The sequence below is a fragment of the Sinohyriopsis cumingii genome, chromosome 16 (genome assembly GCF_028554795.1).
Source record: "Sinohyriopsis cumingii isolate HCF-2022 chromosome 16, ASM2855479v2, whole genome shotgun sequence".
Lineage (NCBI taxonomy): Eukaryota > Metazoa > Mollusca > Bivalvia > Unionida > Unionidae > Sinohyriopsis > Sinohyriopsis cumingii.
In genome coordinates, this window is record NC_142976.1 from 19,437,237 (window position 1) to 19,464,705 (window position 27,469).

At 34.8% G+C, this 27,469-nt stretch overlaps 1 protein-coding gene across 1 annotated transcript in view; it reads left to right on the top strand.

Moving 5' to 3' along the window:
* Positions 1-2,396: 2,396 nt before the first annotated feature.
* Positions 2,397-27,469, top strand: part of LOC149780029 (U4/U6 small nuclear ribonucleoprotein Prp4-like) — a 59,179-nt gene continuing 34,106 nt past the window's right edge. Inside the window, exons 1-7 of the mRNA XM_089936786.1 lie at positions 2,397-2,503; positions 11,124-11,297; positions 12,263-12,336; positions 14,578-14,650; positions 18,920-19,044; positions 20,262-20,341; positions 21,979-22,063. Coding sequence (XP_089792912.1) covers positions 2,494-2,503; positions 11,124-11,297; positions 12,263-12,336; positions 14,578-14,650; positions 18,920-19,044; positions 20,262-20,341; positions 21,979-22,063 — 621 coding nt within the window. The 5' untranslated portion in view covers positions 2,397-2,493. The remainder of the gene's footprint in view (positions 2,504-11,123; positions 11,298-12,262; positions 12,337-14,577; positions 14,651-18,919; positions 19,045-20,261; positions 20,342-21,978; positions 22,064-27,469) is intronic.

A 27,469-nucleotide genomic window follows, 5' to 3' on the forward strand; every position in this document is an offset into this window, starting at 1 on the left:
CCATCAGTATTACTGCCCTGCTTATCATACAGCAGTCTCTCACTATAGAGTCCATCAGTATACCACTGCCCTGCTTATCATACAGCAGTCTCTCACTATATAGCCCATCAGTACTACTGCCCTGTTTATCATACAGCAGTCTCTCACTATAGAGCCCATCAGTATATTACTGCCCTGTTTATCGTACAGCAGTCTCTCAATATAGAGCCCATTAGAATACCACTGCCCTGCTTACTGTTACAGCAGTCTCTCAATTATAATAGAGCCCATCAGTATATCACTGCCCTGCTTACAGCTACATCAGTCTCTCAGTATAGAGCCCATCAGCATTACTGCCCTGCTTATCATACAGCAGTATCTCACTACAGAGCCCATCATTATACCACTGCCCTGCTTACTGTTACAGAAGTCTCTCAATATAGAGCTCATCAGTATACCACTGCCCTGCTTATCATACAGCAGTCTCTCACTATAGAGCCCATCACTATACAACTTCCCTGCTTACTGTTACAGCAGTCTCTCATTATAGAGCCTATCAGTATACCACTGCCATGCTTACTTTTACAGCAGTCTCTCAGTATAGTACAGCCCTGCTTACAGCTACAGCAGTCTCTCACTATATAGCCCATCAGTATATCACTGCTCTGCTTATCATACAGCAGTCTCTCACTATAGAGCCCAGCAAAAGAACATCCATATGAATTCATTTTAACAGTGGGAACAATGAGAATGAGAGCATCTGTAAAGAAGTGTAAGTTTCTAGATGGGATGTACACATGACTGAGGCCAAATGGCTATATTGGACTGGAGTCAGTCAACAAAATGTAGCATATTTAGTGAACAGATTTTGTGTTTTATTCTGGATTGAATGGGTGAAGGTTACAGAGTGGGGGGGGGGGTATGCTGAGTTCTTCATACTCTAAAGACGAATTTAACATCCATGTTTTAAACTTTTTGAAGTTTCTGAACTGAGATGACCCAGACAGAAGTGAATTATAACAGTCTAGTCTTGACATTACTAAGGACCACACAAGCGTTTTAGTGGCAATAACTGAAAGAAAATTGTGACTGGAGCTGATGCATCTCGGCTTCAGATATGCAGCCTTGCAGTTGTTCATGACATGTTTGTGTAATGAGAACATACTGTGGAGAGTGACACCTAGGTTTCATACTGGCTGTGTAAATTTAATGTTGGTACTGCTGATACTTATTGTTTGAGGTAAAGGATATGAATGAGAAAGTCTTGTGTGGTGATCAGGATGGCTTCAATTTTATCATCATTCACCTGCAGCTTGTTACATGTCATCCATGACTTCACATTAGAAATGCACCTCTGTATGCTTTGCTTGTTTACAAGCCTCAACTTCAGTTGGGCAGCTAGATTTATGTATTTGAGTGTCATCAGTATACAATTCATGAGATACCAGATATCAGTCTATGACACTGAGTGTATAGAATGAAGAGAACAGACACGAGAACAAAGCCTTGTGGAACACCAAATCAATAGATCAACTGGGCTGGAATGTTTTCCATTTATGAACACAATTTGTGTCCAGTTGACTAAGTAGAGCCAGGCTGTATGTGGAATTACACCGGTACCCATCTATCCTAATGGAAGGGGTTTAAGGAAGCTAACTTTAAAAAATTATTTTGTTTGCTCTTAGTTTTATTTGTTTTTGAAACCTTGAAACTTGGGATAAGGAGGTTAGAATTTTTACAGGTTTGACATCCTCACCTTAGTCACAATTAGAGATCACTGTTGCTCTTCTTTTATGCTTCATTGACTTTTATATTTCAAGCTGTTTTTATACTTGCATTATCAAAGTAGATGATTGCAATTTGTGACCTCTGTTAGTAGCAGACCCTACAAACAACAAAAAAGGTCACTGTGATACTTTTGCATTTTGGTCAAGACCACAGATTTTGTGCATTCTATATACATAGTTTTATACCTTGAATAATGAAACCCAGTAAGAGATACATCATGATTAGTACTATATCCTCATCAAAAAGTATGTTACTGTCACCAACATTTCATGCTTTCAACTGGGTTCAATTTGTGTTATTCTCAATCAACCAACTAATTTATTAGTATACCTTTATAATAAAGGGAGGTCACTTGTTGCCTAAATTTCAACTTTAATTGGCTATGGTTAAATTTTTTGTATTTACCTCTTCACTTAGTCCTATAATGTAAGACATATCACATGTTATTTATGTTTTATTGCTACGCCCAAACATAAACATTAGCGTCGAGGTTTTACATGTAGGTCTACCTCTTGACTATACTTTTTTTTATTAACCTTATTCTAATATAACGGTATTTCAATAACAACAGCTATATCTGTGCAGAACCGGTATCGGAGATATTAGACTTTAACCAAGTGCATCAAAACTTAACCAGTCGGAAGTAAGATGGCAGCTTCCAGTTGATGCGTCGTGAGCGTAATCTATTTGAAAAAGAAGGCACTTAACAAGACAAACTAAATAGTCATGGATATAGGTAGAGAATAGTTACAAAAGGATTATTGTTTTGTCATAAACTTTATACATTGCTTGTAGAATAACATGTATCACATGTCAACTGCAAGTATACCCAGTTTTCGATATTTAACCGATTTCTCCATTTTATTCATGTTGCCTATTCATACTCCTTGTTTTCTTATTTTAAGTGAATACAAAATATCACCACTAACATGAATTATTTGCGCATGCAATGATCACTTAAACGGGCCACGCAGTATGTGGAGTTACGGAAACGATAACTGGTCGTTTCGTCCATTACACTATTAATTCTTACTTTATTGATAAAGACTTGACTGATGTGTTAGTTAGAGGCCACCGTTGAGTGGACATTACACTGAATCAAGCGTTCTATTAAATGTTTCCACACTAAAAAAAAACAACCGAAATACCTTTATGTTTTTACCCAACTATTACTTATAAAGACAAATGTATAATGAATAGTACTGGTTTCAGTAATAATAAAAAGCAGTATAAATATTAATTTACATTTTACCTATCCATAGCACAGGTCATGTAATACTCCAGGGATCGTCCTGGGCTTCGCCAATGTCGCAAATTGCGATTTTTTTTCCTTATTGGCGACGAAAATATCCCATCTGGCGATTTTTTTGGCGACAGACTTTTTGGTTATTTAATTTGTACATACAATCATGGATTTGGACTGGATACATTAAAAGGGAGAACGAAAGGAAGCCACAAACTTGACTAAGCAATGCATTGAAATCAATCTGTTACACAAACGATCCTTTGTTCGTATTGACAACCCCATCTTTACAGTGTATTGTTACATCATAATCTGCTATGCTGACATCTGGGCTGAGTACTGTATGCTGTGATACTGTCAGTCATGCTACCGAACTATACCTACAACTGACCGACTTCTGAAGACGCGAATAGAACAGATACAATTAATTGAATGGCTAATCCTTCTGTTGTTTTTGTTTTTTTTACATATACCAATATAATAGTTTTGCTGAACCTTCATAGAAAATTGATAACCTTTGAAGTACCGACTACTGCGTATAAATACAAAGCAAATGGAAAAAAATCTCAGTCACAATTATATCTGTCGCCAGTGCAGCATTTTACTCATTGATCTTTTCCTTTTGCCATCAATTCATGTTACGGCTGCAGAGACTTAAACTCCGCAACAAGAAATAGCACAAAAAAACAGTTTTGCATAATTAATAACAATTATTTATTTCTCAAAATACAGGAGTGAAAGAATCCCTAAATTGGGTGTGAATTTATGCTTATATATAGGGTCTAATATTGCAGGTGTTGACTCATGTAAGTTTCATTCGTGGGAATGGAGATCATATTTTGCTTGTTGAGAAAATTTATACAGCATTCAGTGATCATTCTTGGGAATTAGGAAGCAATTCACTACAAGCTTTGTGAAGCTAGCCATAAGGGGAGGGGGGCTGCTGAGAGACTACTGGTGTCACCTGTCAGCACTGTAGACTGTGAACGTGGATTCAGTAAGATGAACCTCATAAAAACTGACATCAGAAATAAACTCTGCATCTCATCTCTCGAGAATTTAATGAGAATCAGCATGTACAGGTGTGAAAAATTAGACTTTGAAACTGCATTCAACAAGTGGGCAGCCCTAAAATCGCGACGGATCTTCATGTAACACTGTGTAACATTTTGTTAATGCCTTTTGTAATTAGAGTATTAACTACCCATCTTTTGTAATTTTCATTGCCTGTTACATTAATAGACTAAATTAACACTTGAAAAAATGTACACTACTTGATCTGGTGACACTTTTTGAAAATTGGCGACCAAATATTGAGGTTGGCGATTTTTTTGGCGACAGCTTTTTAAAAGCCAGGACCATCCCTGATACTCGATTGGACATGTAAGACAAATGGTGAAATGCATACATGGATTTAAAGTGAAAGGTACCTAAGTTCTGAAGTATTTGCCAATGTATATACTTTCTTTATGCTTTAAATAAATAGTTTTTGACAAATAAACCAAAAGAAAAAAGGTTATAAGCAGTAATACATGTAGAACACATGCACACATGTGATAGGTATCAATAAATACTTTCAGTTTGGTGTGATGTATGATAAGATGTGAATGAATAAATGGAGTAAGGTAGATTAAATCATTCAGAGGGCATGAGTGACCAGATGAAGATAGATACAGTTATTGAAGTATGAAAATTTGCCTTTTCCATGCTTGTATAAAGCAGTAAAAATATTGATCTTGAACTAGTGCCATGTAGAATTGTTCTTCTCCAAGTACATGACTTCTGATTATGGGATTTGAGAAGCATTTTTGATTTACTAAGTTAACTCAAAAGAATATAAGACATACAGATAGATCGATGTAATGATAGGTAAATTTATGAAAGTTATATAATTGTTGTAAACATGTACATTCATTTAAAAAAGAAATGTGTAATTACAATCGAATTAAATTATTGGCATCAACTAAAACTTTATAATACATGAAAATACAGTCTATTGTGCAGTATTACCTTGTACGTATGTATGTATATATGTATGTATGTACAATGTCACCCTGCTATAACACAGTAGTTGGGAACCTATCCTTGTTATGGAACCAACCATGTTTTAACCAACCAAGTCATTTAGCTGAAGAAAATGATGCATTTACCTAAAATATGGCAGGCAGGGGTAGGTAATAAAAGCATGCTTTTGATTCAATGAAGACAAACTAGCCTGAAAAACAACATACATTTTTGTAGCACAATCCATAATCCATTAATTACTGTACTTGTATATAATAAATCCATGAATTTGAGTATAGATCACATATTATGAACTTCATGTCTCATATATCATTAGAAAACACAACACATATATATGAAAAATGTTAGTGTTCATTTTGATCTATATCCAATTATTACTTGACAGTTCACTACAGTTGTTGCAAGTAGCACATGGCTATTGTTGTTTACTTGCTACATGTACATGTACTTAAACTGGCCTAGATTTTGTCAGCTGGAGACAGTATCATCTTGCTGAGGTTACCCAGGGTTGAGGCTGTTGATAGGGAAATGAAAACTTGAACAAATTAAAATGTTTAACATCTTTGCAAGATACCCTATCTTCAATGAACTTCCTATATCTGTGGTTTTAGAAGATTGCAAATTTAATTTACATTTTATGCTGCTGTTGGTAGCAGCCATAAGCATAATTTTTTTCCAGCAAAAATGAAACTGTTTTGGCACAATAAACTTATTCCAGTCAGTTTGGAAAATGCAACAATCTATGAGATTCCATTGCTTTTACTTAAGTTTGGTGCTTCCATCCTTGGATGAAAGGTTGTTTTTATAGAAAATTGTAGTCGGCTTTCTTTGATGAAGGGTGCATGTATTATTGAAGATACCCTAAAGGACAGCTTTGGAGGACAAAACAGATGTCTGTTTCTTATTGAGGCAGCAACATCAAATAATTGTAGAAGATTTATTGAGACTGAATATTTTTTCATTTGCTTAGTATTTGCACAGAATGATCGATGCTTCAAAGGTGATCAGATCTCTTTGAAGTTTCAGCAAAACCATATTTTCTGGGTACAGTTTAAAAACAACAGGAATTAGCCATCGTTTTGTCAATTGTAGCAGTCCTTTTTTATTATTTTGCTGGGGGGGGGAGGGCTGTGACATTTCTGATGGTGGAGTGATGCTACCTTCCACTCATGCATCAGAATTTTTTATATAAAAAAAGTCAAGAGAAAGTGAATACACAGGTGTTCTGTTCCGTTCTAACAGGGATTACTTCAGAAAATATGAGTGTTCTGAAGGATCTATGAGTGAAAAGAAGTGGAAATTTACTTAACATCCATATACAGAGATCGGTCAAAATAAATATAATAATTACTAGCTAGTGGCCTCTAATCCGACACTATTTTGTCCGAAAGATCCATTATGAGTTAGTGCCTTGTCTGGTTGATCTATATCACCAGACATGTTTTTAAAAAACCCCACAGAAAAACAAAAACAATGCCAAGATTTCACAGCATCCAGTACTCAAGACAGATGGAAGAATAAGCTAATTATAATATTGCAATACTGTTAAGGTGGTTAGTCAATACGAACATTGAATTTGTTTATCTAACAATACTTGAATTCCAGTTTATATATATCAAGTTTGTGGCTTCTGTCATGGTGCCTCTGAATTTCTTCATTCCATACCCATGTTGTATATACAAGTTTAAACAGCCAACAGTGGTGGGGGGATCACCAATTGGTATATTTTGTTGCCAGTAATGAAAATAAATCCAAATTTTGCAACATTGCCAGAGTTTACATGTTATTTTGTTTTACTTTTGAGAAGATCTTTTTTCATTTACCAGATAAATATGTGTATATGAAATTGCAGAAGTCATGCTATGATTGTGTTATATTAGAATTCATGCACGATCTCTTTCCCAGAAATGATGATAAACATTTTACACCTTACCTTTTGTACTTTTAAGAAAGATAAAAAATTTGTGTATGAGAAAATAACATGAATATAAAGTTTCTGGAGCCATACCACAATCATGTTATATTTGAATTCATTCTTTAACGGATTGTGCTATATCAGAGTCGCATCGTATTTATATGTGTATGTGTGTGTGTCTTTGTGCTTGCATGCATTGTTATGTATATTTAATTTTGTATTTGTTATTTTTTCTCCATGATAATAAGTTATAATTGTATTTTGTACTTGACCTTGTCCAAAATCAAGTTCATTGTATTTCTGACTAGCGACACTGATGATGTTTTTATTATGGTAAACAAATTATACAATGCTAACATTTTTATAAGAGTGTGGGTTTAATATCAGGCATATTATCAACAGAAGTAAACATTTATTAGGGTCTGGGTTGTGGTTATTGGAATTTCTCCATAAAAATACCTAGCCTACCTGATGTGTACCATGTCCTTATTATAATGTTAGTAACAGATTTTATCTTGTTAGCAGATTCAGAATCTTCAAGAATGGAAGATTCCATTAAGTCCAAAAAATGCTAATTCTGACCTAGGTCAAGTAAAGAGCTTTATGATCTTGTTTGCCTAAGAAATTACTCGTTGTTGTTTTCATATTTGATTTGGTCTAGAATTATTATTCAGGTTATTATTCAGTGGCATTACAAAGTAATCAGTAATATTCCTGGACACAAACATTAGTTTGGAATTGTAGTAAAATCAGACATGGATATCTTGGGTTATATTATTGTGATTCATCAAATGACTGTTGGCACATCATCACACTACAGGCCATTGGTACAATACTATTATGAGACTACAGGCATATCAACACCTTCTGCAGTGGATCTTATTTGGAATACCACTGGAATTTAAACAGAACTTTTATTCTGGAATTTAATTACAACTTTATTTATTAGGACTGGTGATGAAACTATTTGGACTGTTTGGGACTTAATTTGCATTACTCTTAAGTTTTTTTATAAATTTTCACTTTGTATTCTAGGAAAATAAATTATTTTTTGAATTTTATAAAACTTTTTGGTTGTCACGTTTTGCAATTATTTAGTCTAAGTGTGTGTGTGTGTAAATGAATGAATAGGTTGTGTGTGTGTGTGTGTGTAAATGAATAAATATGTAGGTAGGTATGTATGTGTATGTATGTGTGTATGATGTATGTGTGTATATATGTATGCATGCTTGTATGCTTGGACAGATGGATGGATCTAAAGTGCTCAATGTTATGGATCATTACCATCTCACTTCTGTCTGCATGGTTTTAAGTCTCAGGTTCGACCAATGTGGTTACATGAGAAATCTTGCCAGTAGCTTCTCATGGGTTGGTGGTTCTTTTTGGGGTTTTCCCCGGTTCTTCCTCCACCGTTTATATTGGCTGCCATTTATAGCCTATCTTGTGGTGAAAAATGGCATTAAACCCTACAGCAACAACAGGTGAGTTTGTAATTGATTTAAATTGATCAAATGGTTTGATATAATTACACTGATACGATCGCTGGCAGCAGAGTAATTTCTGGCATTTATATAGTCCTGATAAGTTTATTGTTATTCATTTTGTTTTACTTACATCAATGAATTGTTCTTAAATTGGTGAAAATATAAATCATGTCAGATTCACTTAAACCCAATTTTCTTTTTCTTTTTATTATTATTCAAACAAATACAAGTCATAATACATTCATCATCATGAGTATTATGTATTTCGGTAAAAATCTGTCTATTTTGGTTTTTGAGCCTATTTTGGTGTTTTTAGTAGCCAGTTTCAACATAACAAAATGCACACTCTCTCGTGAGACTTTGATGAAAGTAACAATGAATTTTAAACATATTTTTAAAAAGTGTCATTCCTTTAGATTGAAACTAGGTTTGTTGTGTTTGCACTAACTTTACTGTATATGCAGAGTAACCAATGTATTGATTTTTTTCTCCATTGATTAGCAATTTTTAAAATATTTTTTTATTTTCAGGTCATGCAATATTGTTTTTCTTTATAGAAATATTATACATTAATTGCAATTTTTATTATTATTGTTTTATACAAAAATATTAAAAATATTATGGATGCATTTTATGTGGTTACTGAATATAGAGTCAAAGGATAAAAAATATATACAACAAAACCCATCAGGAATTATGTGTTCACTTACCAATGTATTTCAGACATTTAATTTATTTAGTTTACATAGGTATTTTCTCTTAATTTGATTACTATAAAATCGTTGTCTTCCAGCATACCCTGTCAGTTCTTGCATCGATGTATTGTTGGTATATAGGTACAGAATATCGTTTGATATTCTAGTTTTTGATGTGGGAGAAATGGTTTCTTATATATTCATATATCCCTTGTTGTCAGTCATGTGTCACCTGCAAACAAAATATTAGAATTTCTGTCACCCAGTGGAATACAAGTCTAATACCGTGATGGACTTGTGACATGGCTAGCCAAGCTCCATCTGATAGACAATTTAAAAATTGTATAGAAATATTTACCAATGTTGGTTTGAGTTTATGGATTGCTATTGCAGATAAATTTTGTATCCGTTTTACCTAACATTGTTTAATTATGAAGAAATGGGTATATTTTCTATTGCTGTATTAAATTTTATACTTATCTCCTTTAAAATCCAAAATTTCTGTAACTATAATATCTTTGACTTTCTGGAGTATGGATGGGGTTTACTGCCATAAATTTATGCATGAATTCCAATTAGTATATGCAGTATGTTTTATTCTGCAATAATCTATTTTGCATTTTCTTTACATTCTAAACTGCATACACCTGCTAGTTTTCTTTCTCCCCACCACTCCGGTGGCCTAGTGGTTAGAGCATCCACCTCAGATGCGGGAGGTCGTTGGTTCGATCCCCGGCAGAGTCATACCAAAGACTTACAAAAATGGTACTTACAGCAGCCTCGTTTGGTGCTCAGCATTACGAGGTTAGTGTTAGGACTGGTCGGCCTGGTGTCAGGATAATGTGACTGGGTGGAACATCATGCTACATGTCTGCAGCACGATGCCCCAGTGCTAGGCATCACTATAAACTGCCACACTTCAGACATCATAGCACTGTGACTGAAATATTGTTAAAGCTACATTCAAAATCTAAATCACACACACACACACACAAAGAGTTTTCTTTCTAAATTTGATATGCATGATATTGGAATACTGTAATTTCATATCTTTAGACTCCATGTAGATATTTTCATTATTTTACATGTCAGCATTCTACATTGCACCATTCCATTTCTAAGTCTCCTTATTGCATTTTGACATTGTATTTAATTAAATTGTAGTTATCATAATGGTAAAAATACAGAATGTTCTTGAAGTTACAATGTAGCGTAGGGGAAGTTATAAGTAATGTGTCAGTATAATTCACTCAGTGCCATTTTGTATTGAAATTGTTTAAAACTTAATGGTGCAATTTAAAAAAAATAATTCCCAGTGATGTTTATTATTTTTTTTTAAAAGTTACATTCTTGGCATAATCAAAATAAAATGTTTATGACTCTTTACTTGTATGATGGTTTACTGTACTGCAGTATCGTTTTTCAGCCAACCAGTTATTATAGATGATACATATTAACATAAAGAGCACTGCTCCAAGCTATTCTACCAATCTGTTATTAGTGATGATACATATTAACATAAAGAGCACGGCTCCAAGCTATTCTGCCAATCTGTTATTAGTGATGATACATATTAACATAAAGAGCACGGCTCCAAGCTATTCTGCCAATCTGTTATTAGTGATGATACATATTAACATAAAGAGCACGGCTCCAAGCTATTCTGCCAATCTGTTATTAGTGATGATACATATTAATATAAAGAGCACTGCTCCAAGCTATTTTGCCAATCTGTTATTAGTGATGATACATATTAATATAAAGAGCACTGCTCCAAGCTATTCAGCCAGTCTGTTATTATAGATGATACATATTAACATAAAGAGCACTGCTCCAAGTTATTCTTGCTACTGAGTGACAATAAGACAAACATATTTCCTGAATGTTATATTTCTCAGCATGTGGTGTTTTTAATGTACCTGAAATAGATCATCAGTCATGTCTTATAATTCATCACTGAAACTGAATGAAACTCAAGTCTTATATTATTTCAGAAGGGTCAGATGATGAAGGGGAGTCTATTTATGTCAAGAAGCAAAAGATTGTTCATTATGGCAGCCTGGAGGAGAAGGAAAGGCAACGTCTTGCCACAGGCATCTCATTAAGTTCTGTGAGCAACGATGTAGTCAAAGCAGGCATTGAAGCAGGCAACATCAACATCTCTTCAGGTCAGTGTTAGAAAAATCAGCTTTGTGCTGAGCTGCAAAAAAAATGAAAAACCAGCATTGCAAATTTATATCAATTTATTGGGGTGAGATGGGGTAGGTTTGTGAGTTTGTTTAATTACATTTACATTAGTTTCGTTCAGCAACAGCTGTTATGTCTGATATCCAGACAGTCTTTTTCCACTCACATTCTACCTCCCCACTATTAAGCAAAATGTTTTAGATCATAGGTACAGAGTAAAAATTGTTCATAACCTACAATAACGGATGCAGTCGTAGTAGCAATTTTCTTTGCAGAACAGTTTTAATTATTAAAAATATGGCTTACACCCAAAATATTTTCACATTTAAAAGTGAGAGCAGCTAGTTGCCTTTTAGAATGAATGTGATTAGAAATTACACTTGCAGTTACTCTGAGGCCTTTAATTTTGAAATAATTTTACCTTAGTTTTTCTTTTTTTGACAAAAAGAAAAAAAAAAAATAAATAAAAACAAACTGTATAAAATATTTATGTTATATAGTCTTGAAGAGAAGTGGGCAATGTTTTCTGCTCTAAGTACCATTATTGTGGACTTGTACTGAGTTTTATTATTCTTCGTTTCTTTGAACTGATAAATGTACTGACACCAGTCTGACTAAAATCTTAATTGGAATTGTGGAAACTAGCCACTTTCTGCTTCAAAGAAATCCAACATGGATTTGTTTTTTATATATCTCAAACACATACAACATCTTTACTTAAGAGCAGGTGGATTGGTAATTAAAACAAAATCATGTTCTTATTCTGTGACATGAATTCATTTACCAACAGACATGATTTTAAAAGTGAAACTATACATATTATTTCTCAAATATTTTATATATCATTACGATGTAAAAAATGGTATTCTTACATTTGTACATAGATAGAAAGATAGATACATACAAAGGTAGACCATACGTGCTAGAAATTTTTATGTACCTCCAGGAGACACAATGGAAATGGAAGAGGACAAAGAGAGTCAGGCAGAGGCACTAGCTATCTTTGAAAGGAGAAAGCGGGTAAGTGTTGTGATGTGTGTCAGATTTTTTCGTAGTATCATTGGCATTGGGCTCCATTCTTGAGTCCTAATGTTATATATAAAGCATTTAAAACAGGGATGTTCCAGTCACTTTATTAAGTTCTGGGTTAAAAAGAAATCTTGTTTGTGCTATTTTAAATTAATGGATTTTTGTGTTTACATGGAATCCACCTGCAAATAAATAAAATAGACCCTGATATCCATCACATCATGCGCCATCAGATCAGGGTCTGTTATTTGCTTTTATGATTACTCCTTAACAACTGCATTGACCTAGATCTACTGGAACATTGTGTAATGGCAGATGTGGGTCTGTCCATTTTGCAGTTGGACTCCATTTATAAACAAATATATACACTATGTATCTTAGTCTACATTTTATTGTTTGTTTGTTATAAGCCACAACGTTTTGTAGTATTCTTTATCCTTCTGCTATGTTTTCAGGGATATTGTATTTCCATCTGTCAACTTGTCCATTGCCATGTATCTTTATCCCCCTTCTGTATTCTCAGGGATATTGTGATTCCATCTGTCAACTTGTCCATTGCCATGTATCTTTATCCCCCTTCTGTATTCTCAGGGATATTGTATTTCCATCTGTCAACTTGTCCATTGCCATGTATCTTTATCCCCCTTCTGTATTCTCAGGGATATTGTATTCCATCTGTCAACTTGTCCATTGCCATGTATCTTTATCCCCCTTCTGTATTCTCAGGGATATTGTGATTCCATCTGTCAACTTGTCCATTGCCATGTATCTTTATCTCCCTTTTGTGTTCTCAGGGATATTGTAATTCCATCTGTCAACTTGTCCATAACTGTGTATTTATCCTACTGCTGTAAGGAATAAATTGTGATTTCACGGGTCAACTTGTCCATAACCATGTATGTTTATGCCTAGGATGTATTGTCATATATTGCAGTTCCATCAACTTGTCCATTACAATGTATCTTTGTTTTCATGCTGTATTGTCAGGGATATTATGCTTGCATCAGTCAACTTGTCCATAACCGCTCTGGTGGCCTAGGGGTTAGAGTGTCTGCCTTGGATGCGGGATGTCGTGGGTTTGATCCATGGTCAAGTCATACCAAAGACTTACAAAAATGGTACTAACAGCTGCCTCGATTAGTGCTCAGCATCAAGAGGTTAGTGTTAGGACTGGTCAGCCTGGTGTCAGGACAATGTGAATTGTTAAAGCTACATTAAAATCCAAACCACACACAAACACACAACTTGTCCCTAACCACATCTTTATCTCCCTGCAGTATTATTAGGGATAAATTGTGATTCCATCTGTCTACTTGTCAATAATCATGTATCTTTATTGCTTTGCTGTATTGTCAGGGATATTGTGATTCAGTATTTTTAATCCACTGTGTAACAATTCAGCTAACTTGGTATTTTTCTTGCTTGTATGGTACCTGCATGCATAATGGGTATTATTTTTGTGTTACCTCTTGGATCCTTGGGATAGAGGTAAAAGGTCAGATGTACACAAATGTCAAATATAGTGACACATTAAATTCTTTGGTTTTTGTTTAGTTTTGTTTTAGCAAACTATTTGTGTTCAGCCTTACCCTGAAGACAGATTGTCTATGTAAGGTTTTGAGTTTTGCCCCTTGGGTCACTTTTTTGTTTTTGGGGGGTATGTAATAAAAACAGGGATTGTGATGTCAAACTGTCAGATTTGCTCAAAGTTTGTATTGTCCATAAAAATTGTATTTCATACAGTAATGTTTAAATTGAATTAATTATGATTTTGCTGTTACCAGTCTCTTGTATTTAATGTAATGATGATAATTTTGGTTTAAGATTAATACAGTTAATGCTAAAATTTATTTGCAGGTGTTAATGTTATTTATTAAAAAGAAATATAGCTTTCAAAAGTTTACTCCTGGAAAATCCAATGAGTAATTACTCTACCCTCATGCTTATATAATGCTTGAATTAAAGAGAAGAGCATTTATGTATTTCATACAGTTACTATTCAGGTTAATAGGTCAGAAAAAAACGGCAATTTTCTTTACACCCATGCTTGAATTATCACACAGTTCTGTTCTTGTAAAATTAGTGGGAGTTGACTTTCTACACCATGAACACTCCTAATGCATTTTGTGATTTCAGTTTTTGTTTGTATTTAGGTTTCAGCAGATTAGAGAGTTACAGTCATGATGTATTTTGGAATGTCAATTCAGTAATAATTGTGTTTTCCTCCCATAGGCTCGACAGATTCAAGTATCAACAGATGACACAGAAGTTAAAGCACATTTAAGGCTGTTGGGAGAACCTATTTGTATGTACAAATTTAGGAATTTGCTTATTCATATTTTCAGACAAATATATCAGATCTTTTCCAACTGAAGAAATTATTAGTTCATTTCCTTAGGTTTTTAGTAAATCTGGCTAAAATATGTTTGGAATACTTCATAAAAGACATCACAGTATTTTTCTGTTGACATCAGGGATCCCACCATGTTAATAGGTTTTGTCATTGGCAAATACTTTACTATATTAAAATTTGACAAATCAAAAGTGGAGGATATGTTTTTCTGCAAGAATTGATTTATAGCTGGAGATCTTCGGTAAGGCCCATTTTAAGCAACTAAGACTCACCCATATTTATTCTTTTCTCAAGCATAGTTTAAATATCGCAAGTATTTACAGAAAAAGATAACATGATATATAACTTTTAATGATTAGTGACATTGGCCTTGGCTGTGGCAGTCCCAGAACACTGGGTATAATAAACCCCAAAATTAGCCCACAGCTAAAAGAATACATGTATGCAGTTACACAAAACACCCCGTCACTAGAATACTTGACTACCAGTCACACTGTTGAATCAAGCAGTCAGCTTTACAGGTAATCACTGACCACCATTCAATCACTTGGTCAATCAGGCAATCAGCACACACCAATCAGTCAGCAATGTCCAATCACCTGCTACTCAACCAGCAAATCACTGTTCAGCCAGCTCTGTGGCTGCTATGGTCAACTCTACAGCTGCCACCCCATCAACTGTGATCAGCTGAAAATATATCTAACACCGTGTACTAAGAATGACACAGGCGTGTATGATAACATGTAATGACATTATATATGGTAAGCTATACTTATTACATTATTGGCACAAAATTACAAAGCAATAAACATGTTCAGAAGTGAACCTACCTGTGTCCGATAAGAATCCTATGGTACTAAACATTTCTTAATAAAATGCAACTTTTTTGCTAATATAGATCTCCTGTTAAGTCACATTCAAGAATAAAAAATATTCACATTATACTATGCAAGCCGGAGCTACATAGAAAATATACAAAAAATAAATATGGTAGTATAGTAGTTATAACATATAATATACATAAATAAGAAATTAATGAATAACTCACATACCTCTACAGCTGGAGATCTGCAAGTCCTTAAGTAGACTGCTGACTGACAAGACGTTTCCATAGTGTAATGTTTTCATCCAACGATAAGATATACACAGACAATGTAGCACTACATCATCTGAGCACTTGATGAATATCGGTTTTTCCCATTGAAAGCACTCACACGTGTGGCATAGGATGAACTGAACTCACTATTTCAAAATATTGTACAATATAAATAAATAACCCTTGCACATTGTTGTACACAATAACAAAGGGATTTATACAATTCCGTGACAGTCAGTGTTCTGCATCATTGCTTAGAGGGACTGTTTCCATGATTGTCTGTGTTCTGCATCATTGTTTAAAGGGACTGTTACCATGATTGTCAGTGTGCTGCATCATTGTTTAAAGTTGCTGTTTCCATGATTGTTAGTGTTCTGTATCTCTAATGTTTAGAGGGACTGTGGCCATGATTGTCAGTGTTCTGCATCATTGTTTGGATGGTTTTTTGCCATAATTATCAGTGTTCTGTATCATTGCTTAGAGCCATGATTGTTAGTGTTCTGCATTATTGTTTAGAGGGATTGTAGCCATGATTGTCAGTATTCTGCATCATTGTTGAGAAGGACTGTAGCCATAATTGTCAGTGTTCTGCATCATTGTTTGTAGAGGCTAATCCCATGACTGTCAACATTCTGTATCATTGTTTGTAGGGGCTATTCCCATGACTGTCAGTGTTCTGTATCATTGTTTGTAGGGGCTATTCCCATGACTGTCAGCTTCTGTACTATTTTTTGTAGGGGTTATTCCCATGACTGTCAGTGTTCTGCATCATTGTTTGTAGTGGCTATTCCCATGACTGTCAGTGTTCTGCATCATTGTTTAGAGGGACTATAGCTATGATTTTCAGACTTGCCCACTTCCACTTCAGGACAACAATTCCCTGAATTAATGTTGGATTTCATCCAAATTTAGTATGCAGTTTGCTTTTCTGAACCTTGGTTGAGTTTGATTGTTAGATTGATAGGACCTTGACTTAGGTTGATTATCTCCATGCTGCATCATTATTGAGCAGAGTTATAATCCCTGTTTTTTTTTAATCCATTCACCTTGATTTCTGTACAGTCATTCAGTTAATTTTAATTTGATATCAACTAACTTTGGCATGCATGTAGATATTCAGGAGACCTTGGCTGAGTTCAGTTGTCAGAATTGTACATTTAGCAGAGTTATGGCTCTTGATTGTCTAACCACAAACTTGTTTCTGCACACAGATGACTCCTTTATTGGATTTAAACAAATTAATTAGGCAGATTGATTTTAACAAGACTTCTGCTGAGTTTGATTGTTAAGGATGCTTAGGTATATATTCCTTATGCAACATCATCATTTAGCAGAGTTATGGTTCCTGATTGTTGGGCTCTCCCACGTTCCTTTTAGTGCAGTAAATCCTTTGGTATCGAACTTTACATTGAGCACACCTTTGGTTAGTTTGACTTTTTCAGCATTGAATCTGCATCATATCTTCGAAGGTTAGTTTGCCTTTTTTAGCATTGAATCTGCATCATATCTTTGAAGGTTAGTTTGACTTTTCAGCATTTAATCTGAATCATATCTTCATCATCATTTTGCAGAGTTATGGCCCTGATTGTTGGACTCACCCAAATTCCTTTCTTTGCAATAACACTCGTTGTTTGCAACCTTACACTGACGACATCGTGGAATTAGTTTGAATTTTATAGCATTGAATCTGTTAGACCCACCCACTTTTGTTTCCACATAGTAATTCCCATAGTTATTATTGGATTACAAAATTTAATAAGCAGCTCTTTACTGATATTACATCTTATGTCATTCTTTATTGATATAACATCTTTATTGATATAACATCTGATGTCATTATTTAGTGAAGTGCTGCTGCTGAGTGTTGGAGCCACATTTTGTATGCAGATCTATATAGACCACACCTGATCTGTGTCTATATCATCAATAGTGTATTCCTTTACAAATGTACATTAACTCTTTTAACATATCACCATGGTTACCGGGCCCTCTCCTCTGTAAAACTTCACTCTCCCACTTTCAACAAAAAGCAGGGACATCAATTCCTGGAAATTGCCTAAGTTGTTTGTCTCTTTGGCATGTTAAAGTTTTAAAGATTGACGTTTTAGACCCATTTGGTAATAACAATAACATGTTTAATTTTAACATCATATATACTTACAAAGAACGTTTTAAAGACTGATACACACATGCAAAGCTTGAGATAGGCAGGATCTGTGCACGGTGGCCTAGTGGTCTAAAGCGCTTTCCGTTACGGATCATTGCCATCTCACCTCTGTCTGCGTGGGTTCGGCCAATGTGGGTATGTAAGAAAGCATGCCAGTAGCTTCTCGTGGGTCGGTGGTTCTTTCAGGGGTTTTCCAGGGTTCTTCCTCCACCATTAATACTGGCTGCGTTGTATAGCCTATCGTGTGCTGAAAAATGGCGTTAAACCCCACAACAACAACAACAACAACAGCATCTGTGCACATTTTATACAGACAATTCAACAAAAGATGAATAAAGAAATTTTGAATGCATTTAAAATTTTTCAGTTTAGTTTTAATTCTTGTGGTCCAAAAGTTGTCAGTGTATTTGCTCCTACTGTATGTACAGTCAGCAGGAGCAAATACACTGACAACTTTTGGATCACAAGAATTAAAGCTAAACTGAAAAATTTTGTATGATGGCTAGTTCTCTTAGCATAAACTATGCTATAAATTCAAGTTCAAGATGTTCTTCTGTACATTTACCCAGCACTAGTCATGGTCACAAGCTGCTTGAGACATTCAGAAAGGCATGATTAACATCTTGGTGATTAAGACTCCTAGCACAAGTTATATGTTTAGCAGTGTTCTCAAAACAAAGTACAGTTAGTTTCAGACCATGGAGTAAAATACACTAATTTATTAATTTCTTATATAGAGCTTTGCAGTTGTGGAATTTATGTACAAGATCTTTCTCACTAGTCCTGCATCCAATTGTAAGACTTTTCTCTAAAAAAAATTAAATGGAATGATGTTATGAAATGCAATTAAATAAGTTGATCCATTTGTCTCATTGATCCAAAATTATAAATGGTAGTGTGTTTTAAGTGAACTAAATGCTAAAATAGCTATTTCATCTTTGTCCCGCCCATTTGACAGGTTTGTTTGGTGAAGGGCCAGCAGAGAGAAGAGAGAGATTACGCCAACTTCTGGCCACGCTAGGAACAGACATTATTCAACCCAAGAAGCAGGAAGAACCTGTGGAGATAAAGCCAAAGGATGAGGTTACAACCTGTTTCCATTTTTTCTCATTTGGAAACAAAATTTTGGTTCAGTTTTAGAAGTCTGTTGCTCAAATATAATATACACAGTAGTACTTAACAGTATAAAAGTGGCTATATGTAAACTTTGAAATTATATCTTGGGATATTTTTTGGGGGGTGTTTAATGGATATACTTTCTCTGGTATCAATGAAATTTGATTTCGTGTTTGTCACATCTGCCGTCAAACTATCATGCTTATATTTTAATTTATTTAGAATGCAGAGTAAAAAGTATTTAAAAAATGCTTTTAATAACTTTGATAAAATTCATATAAGACATAAATTTCTTGCTTTCATTGTTAAGACCTCTAATTTTCACAGTGTCCATATGTCAGATAATTTTGAGTATCTGTCACCGTTCAGACAAGTAATATTCTAAAAATAGGTATTCACAACTATTTCATTTTGCTTCTGTAAACTCCACAAAAATAAATAGTATAGCAGAGAAGAAAATGTGTAAAAATCAAGCATTTCCAAGCATAGAGTATCACATAACACAACATTTATTACCATAGCACTCTATCATACTGTAAAATTAATTTCATGTTATGAATGGGCCAGAGTTTCTGTAATCTGATTGGTTATAAATGGTCATGTGAAACTGACCAAGAATTTGTATGTACATTGGTAAATTCTGTGGATTATGTTTGGTTCCCAATTGCCAAGAAATTTTGTGTGAAGCTTTATGTATACCAGTATCTTAGACCATCATACTATCAAGGCACACCAACCCATTTTTGTGATTTCTAACCAAAAATGTGCAAGCCCTTGATTAAAATTGTCCATTAGAAGTTGAAACAATGTAACTGCACAGTCATTCCTGCATTTCAAAATTCACCTCAGCATATGTCAGGCTTTACATGCCAATCTTGAGAAATTATTGCATTTTGCTTCAACAGTGATGTTATGGGATAATAATAAGAAAATACAAAATTTACATTTTTTTAAAATAAGGACAATTATAACTTAGAACAGCCAGTGTAATAAATTTAATTTTATTCAAGACTTGAACAAACACAGAATAAATGAATGATCATAATCATCCCACTGTTATGTTATAAAAAAAAATGCAAATAAGCCTCACTTTTAATGGCATATTAAAATGAATGTGCTATCACTTTTACAGACAATGTTAGATTCATTTTCTGTCTGATTTTCCATCTTTTCATTTTTTTCAGGACAATATTACATGGTTTCATGAGGGATCAGAGAATCTGAAGAAAGCTCGATATTGGATTGCAGAATATTCAATACCCAGGTAGTTGTGTCCATTATTTTTATGATACTAAAGAAAGAACCAAGATAGTTGCATTAAACTGCAAACACATTGTTGGACATTTGCACTAAACACTAGCCCAAGCTCAAAAGGTGAAAAATTTAACATGACTGTATACACCTTTACATTGAATAAGATGAGAGTATAGCTTTGGGGTATTTTTAAAATCTTGGTTCTTCTGACAGTGTAACATACTAGATTTCATTGAGAGAGATAAAATTTCTAGTCTATTCGAATTGTTCTTCATTTTGAGCTTCCTGCTGGAAAGGTTTGGAGAATGCAGGATCTCTGGTTTAGATTTGACATGTTTTGCACCTTTTTAGTCCTGGGTTAGCATTGTAAGATCGAGATATGGACTGTACTAACAGCTGCCTGGCTTGGCACTCAGTATTAAGAAGTTAGTATTAGGACTGGTTGGCCTGGTTTCAAGATAATGTGACTGGGTGGGACATGATGCTGCATGTCTACAGCATGACATCCCAGTGCTAGACAGCACTATAAACTGCCACACTGCAGACTTCATAGCGATGTGATTGAAAAATTGTTAAAAATCCAAATCACACACACACACACTGTCCAGAGTCGATGGGAGTCCCAGCTGGCTGAGTGGTGTAAGGTGATCGCCTGTACAGATCACTCACATCTTACATTAGTCTGCATTGATTCAAGTCTCGGCTCAGCCAACATGGATATGTGAGGAAGCATACCAGTAGTTTCCTGTGGATCGATGGTTCTTCCTGGGGTCTTCCAGGTTCTTCATCCATAATGTACAACCTATCATATGCTGATAAATGGCATTAAACCCACAAAACCACAATGGTTTCATCTGATACCATTGTCCAAACCATTTAGAGTATAATTTTAAGTTTTTATAACTTTTTTATAGTTGATGTCTAAAATGTTGTTTAAAATACATGCCTAGCCAATGACTGATCTGTATAAATCCAATCTGATTAAAATCAGATCTCCACTTTTCTACATGAAGATCTGACAGCACATAGATGCTGTTTTTACTTAGGGATGAATTTTATCATTCTTTCACACCAGACATTTGTGTTGCTTATCTTAGTTTGACTTGGGTCAAAGCCCCATATGTAGAACTCCTCAAGCACTCATTTAAGGTTGAGTTTGACTCGTGTCCAGGCCCCATATGTAGAACTCTTCAAGCACTCATTTAAGGTTGAGTTTGTGCCAGTCATATCTTGTTGTTTGATGTGTTATGAAACAACATCTCTCTCAATCTTAGTACAGAAGTTGCAACCATTTAAAATGTATGTGTGATACTTTGTGTGCATGGTATTTAGTCTTTATGCATTATACTAAATTGTTATAAATGTAGTTTGTGTGCACGAAGGTGAGTTTTGTGTACCCAATGTTCAAAATTTGAGTGTCGTTTGAGGATGTGACAAAATTTGTGTCAAGTGGATGTGACAGAAGCTGAATATCATGTGGATGTGACAAACTTTGATTGTCTTGTGGATTTGACAGAATTTGTGTCATGTGGATGTGACCAAAGATGTGTGTCATGTGGCTGTGATAGAAGTTGAGTGTTATGTAGATGTGACATAATTTTAGTGCCCTACAAATACAAACACAAGATGAAATATTCTTATTTTTAGAGCAAAAGAAAGAATCGGGAAACAGAAGGAGCAGAAACATGTGCTGACAGTCACTCGTCTGCAGGATATGCATAAGCGACTTAGGGTAAGTAATTTTCAGCAATGTAGCACAGAAATCTCTCATATTTGTGACCCTTTCTTGTCTCAGTCTGGTTGTCTTGGGTCAGTCTTTGTGTGACCTGTCAAAATTTTAAATGGACATTGACAATCTTAGGATGTTCATTACATCTTCATTGTTGCAATAAAGAAATTTGAAACATGTGAAAATGATAAGTTTTTCTTTAAGTTTAGAAAAAACAAATGGAGAAGAAAAATAATGTATGGCCTTTGCACCAAAATAAAGAAATTCCAATCCTGATGTCCTGAGCTTAGAAGAAGATAAATATTCTAACCCAGCATTGTCAGTAACAATAATTGTGGTTTTTGTTAATGTTTACATAAGTATCTTAAACCCTGATTTATTGCTATCTTATGTCACTTGTTTAGGCTTGAATAAACAGTAACACAAGAAAGAGTGAAAACAACAAGCTTTGAAAAATACAGTAATTTATTTCCCTGGAAAAATTCTGTAAAAATGAAACAAATATGAACTTATGATTTTATAGAATCAAATCCAAAAAATAATCCAAAAATAATCTGAGAATAATATTTTAGTAGTCCTAATAACAAAGTGTTCGACTGTTCTCACATTCGAATCCCGGCAAAGAATCCAAGATGGAAGACGATGATGTATGTTGCAATCTGTAGAGTTGAAATCTACAGTTCCTTGTGGAAATAAAAATTATCACTCCGGTTTCTGATAGCTGAATCAATTTTTATGAAAAAACTGCCCTTGTTCCACAATATTACATGAGCACATATTTTCCAGAAAAATAATGGAATTAATCCATTTGAATCCAAGTAATTTGAAATAACTCCAAACCAAGTAATTTGAAATAACTCCAAATAACACAACATACAACTAACAGTTTAACAGCCCAGCTTCTACTGAGATTAATTCTCCAAAACATGGGTTATATGGTCTTTCTAAAACGTAAACAAGGGTCACGTGATCATCTTCTGGAAGTTTATAGAAGCAAGTACTTGTTACAGATCACGTTTACCCAGTGTGACCCTGACGAAAACCAATCATTTTCACTCTAAGAAATAAAAAAATAAAAAAATTGTTTATATCTTAAAGACAAAGTCCCATCATGACCTTGGAAACAACCAATCATTTTAAAATAAAATAGAACTTGTTTACGAAGGTTGCTACAAATTCTGAAACAAGGTCAGGATTTAGATCAACACCTGGTGTTTATTAACTAACAGTCAAGGTCAAAACTATTTTCTAAAAAAAATTATCATCTCTAGTGAATAAATTTACATTACAATATCATGTAATGAAAAATTAAAAAAAATTAAACTTGACAAACAATGAAATTGAAATAAATATATATTAAATCAGATATAATTAAATCAAATATACATAACAGCTAACATTCATAAGATTGTAGAATTTGTAGGCACTCCCCCTTCATATCCATGAACACCTCCCTCAAACTCTCAGGCAAGGTCAAGGTCATTTGAAAATCATGGTTACGCTTTAGGAGTTTCTTTTGTTTTTTGGTCCTGTTTGGTCTTCTGTCCCAAAATCTGAAAGAAAAATTATTATACTTTACTTGGGCTGTGGAATCAAGAAGTTCTGGACTGCTCAGTTGGCGTCGGTGGTTAGAGCATCTGCCTTGTCTGCGGAATGTTGCCAGTTTAAACCCTGGCCAAGTCATACCAAAGACTTATAAAAATGGTACAGACAGCTGCCTCACCTGGAACTCAATCTTAAGAGGTTAGTGTTAGGACTGGTCAGCCTGGTATCAGGGTAATGTGACTGAGTGGAACATGATGCCACATGGCTGCAGCATGATGCCCCAGTGCTAGACATCACTATAAACTGCCATACTGCAGACATTGTAGTGATATGACTGAAAATTTTTGAAGCTACATTAAAATCCCAAATCACACACACACAAACACAAATGCCAAGAATGTTCTGCTGTTTATTATCCACACACTCCTAAACATGAAAATGTATCTGCATCAAGCAGGAGATCAAGTAAGACATACAATTCCTTGGGATTCTTGTTTGTCTCGATGTCAATCACACTATCTAATTTTATTCAGTCCTTTGCTCATTAGTTCCTCAATATCTTGGAGTTTATTTCCCAGAAAAACTTGGCAAGAGTAACCTAATTTGCATATTTGAGTGACTTTAAGATGTTCATTCATTTTTTCCACAATATCTTCAGCTTTATATCACTGACACTCATGAAAATTGGTATGTAGATCTTCAATCAGAGTAACTGCATCATTGTGAAAAGCTTGAAAAACTTTTGTATTTTAGCCGTTGATTTTGTTGCACACTCAATATCTTGCACCATATCTCACCTACATTGATAAAATTTAGTACAAATGTACAGCTCAATGAAAGTAACTCTCAGCCATACCAAGCAAGTTCATTGGGATCTAATTTTTAAGCTTCAGTTTTTTTTGTATTTTCAGCTCTTTCCATTTGTTCTACTCTCATTCAGGCTTTGCATGGTCTTTCAAATATTTGAAAGTTTGAGAAATATGGGGTGGTATTTTTCAGGCCTTGAAATTTTGGGAAAATCAAGCAGATTACCCTGAGGTCTTTTCAGAGTCTTTAAAAATTGAAATAATTGTGAATATTTTCATTTCTTTCCATAATTGCAAATAATTTTTCCAAGTTCATTAGATTTTGATGTGGTAAAGTTTTCCTGGTTTCTTTCTTTTGATGAACTGCTCAGTTTCATTGGACAAGTCGCTCAGCTTTGGCCATTCATTTGTCCTTTAACAAGACTGTTCATTGTGTGCAGAATGTATTTGGTTACAGTTGGATTTTGTGAGTGTTTGCTGTTTGATGAACTGCTGATTTTGATTGGACAAATTTGTGAGGTTCAGCCAATGGAAATGTTGGTTGCATTGATACGACACTTTTGAACAGAGTGCTCACTCTTTGTAGGAAGTTTGCAAAAGTAACACCTTGAGGATTCAAAATTTGTTCAGTAGAATTATGTCTTCAGTTTTGTTTCACCTATGTATCAAAATGCCAGGTCTTTGTTCTTTCAATGATATCTGACTTAAAAAGGAGGAATACAGGCAGTGGCTTAAAAGGATTGTTCTCCAAAAAATGTTGTTACAAATGGGCAGGTGACAGTAGAGAGAGGATTTTGTGTCAGCAAACAGGTATCTGTTGAGAACATCAGCAGAGAAAAATCATATGACACAATGAAAAAAGCAGGAAAACTTTGAAAAATCATCATTACCAATGAAATAATGACATAAGCCTCCTCTGGAAGACATCAGTACCAAGCCTATCGGGACAAGAAGAAAGCAGAGGAGGGGGAGAAAATCAGAAAAGGAAGTTAGCCCTGAATGAAGTCGAAGAACTTGAAGCCAGAAGACTGCATTTTGGATGCTGACGTTGCCAGCCTACTTGTTTCCTCTGTTAGGAAGGTGGAGGAAGCTGAGTTAATGGGACTCATACTTATCACAGAGTCACTGTCCTATTGGACTCACTTTCTAGATGGCATCGACTATTCACACAGAATGCGTCATTTTTTCTGCCAAAGCAGATAAAATGCTTAATGTCACTGGTGACATGAGCAAGAAGTTTTGTAATCACTAATTATGCATATTAATTAGAATGCATATTTTAAAAACTTCTGCCTACCTGGCCATGGGCATCACAATTTGCAGATCTGTCAACCCTTATGATTTTGCCATAAGTCTTACAGAAGTGACCCTTAAATATGGACTTAGGCAATAAAAGCTCAAATTATGGAAATAAATTGTTTGCGGTAAAATCCAGAGACTGACTTGTCATTGTTTGATTTTCATCTTGGTTTCATATTATTTTCATTAGAATTGGTCAGGGAACCAGTCTGATTTTATTGGAATACATCAGACACTTTAAATTGTGCTTATTTTGTTATGCAAAATGTCTGCATGATCAAGCTGTTATTTTTTTTATAAAATGGCATCCAACAAGCAGCATGTTGGATGAAAGGGACAATAAATCTCTTAAAATGTTTTGATAGTACAGGAGAAAATAAGGAATATTTAGTTCCTCAGAAAAAAGTCAGGAAGGGCAATAATTATGTTTAATGGACACCATGTGTTGATTTGAGTATGTCACATGGCAGGAAAGATGATTCTCATTGCTATGGCTCATCAGAAATTTTATTAAGGATTACATCAAGTTGAGAAATATCAAGAAGCCATCGAGCTCTGTAATGTATGGAACTGCAGTTTGTGAAACTGTACTGGAGGTAATGAAGGTTCAAGTAAACTTAAACAAAATATTGTGTTCAACACAATGTTTAACATCACTGCATCAATCTTGAATCACATTTCTGGACATTTAAATGCATGTTTCCAGCTTGACAACAATAGTACATGATATTTTGTTACACATTATACTGTTCTAGCTTTAAAAAAAATGACTGCCTTAGTAGGAATGTCTTGGTAGGGTTAGCAGTCTGAATTTAAAGGACTAAACACGCCAGCTGTAAGCCATAATCTTGATTGTCCCATGCCTGCTGTAAGCCATAATCTTGACAGTCCCATGCCTGCTGTAAGCCATAATCTGATAGTACCATGCCTGCTGTAAGCCATAATATTGACAGTCCTATGCCAGCTGTAAGCCATAATCTGACAGTCCCATGCCTGCTGTAAGCCATAATCTTGACAGTCCCATGCCTGTTGTAAGCCATAATCTGACAGTCCCATCCTGCTGTAAGCCATAATCTTGACAGTCCCATGCCTGCTGTAAGCCATTATCTTGACAGTCCCATGCCTGTTGTAAGCAGTAATCTGACAGCCCCGTGCCTGTTGTAAGCCATAATCTGACAGTCCCATGCCTGTTGTAAGCTGTAATATTGACAGTCCCATGCCTGCTGTATTCCATAATCCTGGCTGGGTTTTTGAAGTAGTATATGTTCTTCTAACATACTATAATTGGGTAAGGGCTGATCCAGCAGAACTTACATGGGACTAAAGGAAGTCACTTTAAAAATGAAGGTACCACCTATGAATGTAACTTAAGATTTTGTGTCATTTTCATATAAACTCTCTCAGTATTCAGAATACCCTGACATGTATGTAATAAATTGCCTTCACTGGATACCGGTATTGTTTAAATTCAACTGCCATAAATATTATCAGAGTAACATATTCTACTACAACAATTGGTTTTTAACTGCTCATCACCACAAGACTCAATCTGCAACACCAAACAGCTTTCATCCATAAAGTTTAAAATAGGTTGTTATCTACTTTTGGAGCAATCACTAGGATCAAGGTCACACAATTATTGTAATGTACTCACCCTGGTTTAATGTAATGTGTATTGTACACCCAGGTTTAGTGTAATGTGTATTGTACACCCTGCTTTAATTTCCAATGCATGCTCACTTACATTTACAGAGTTACA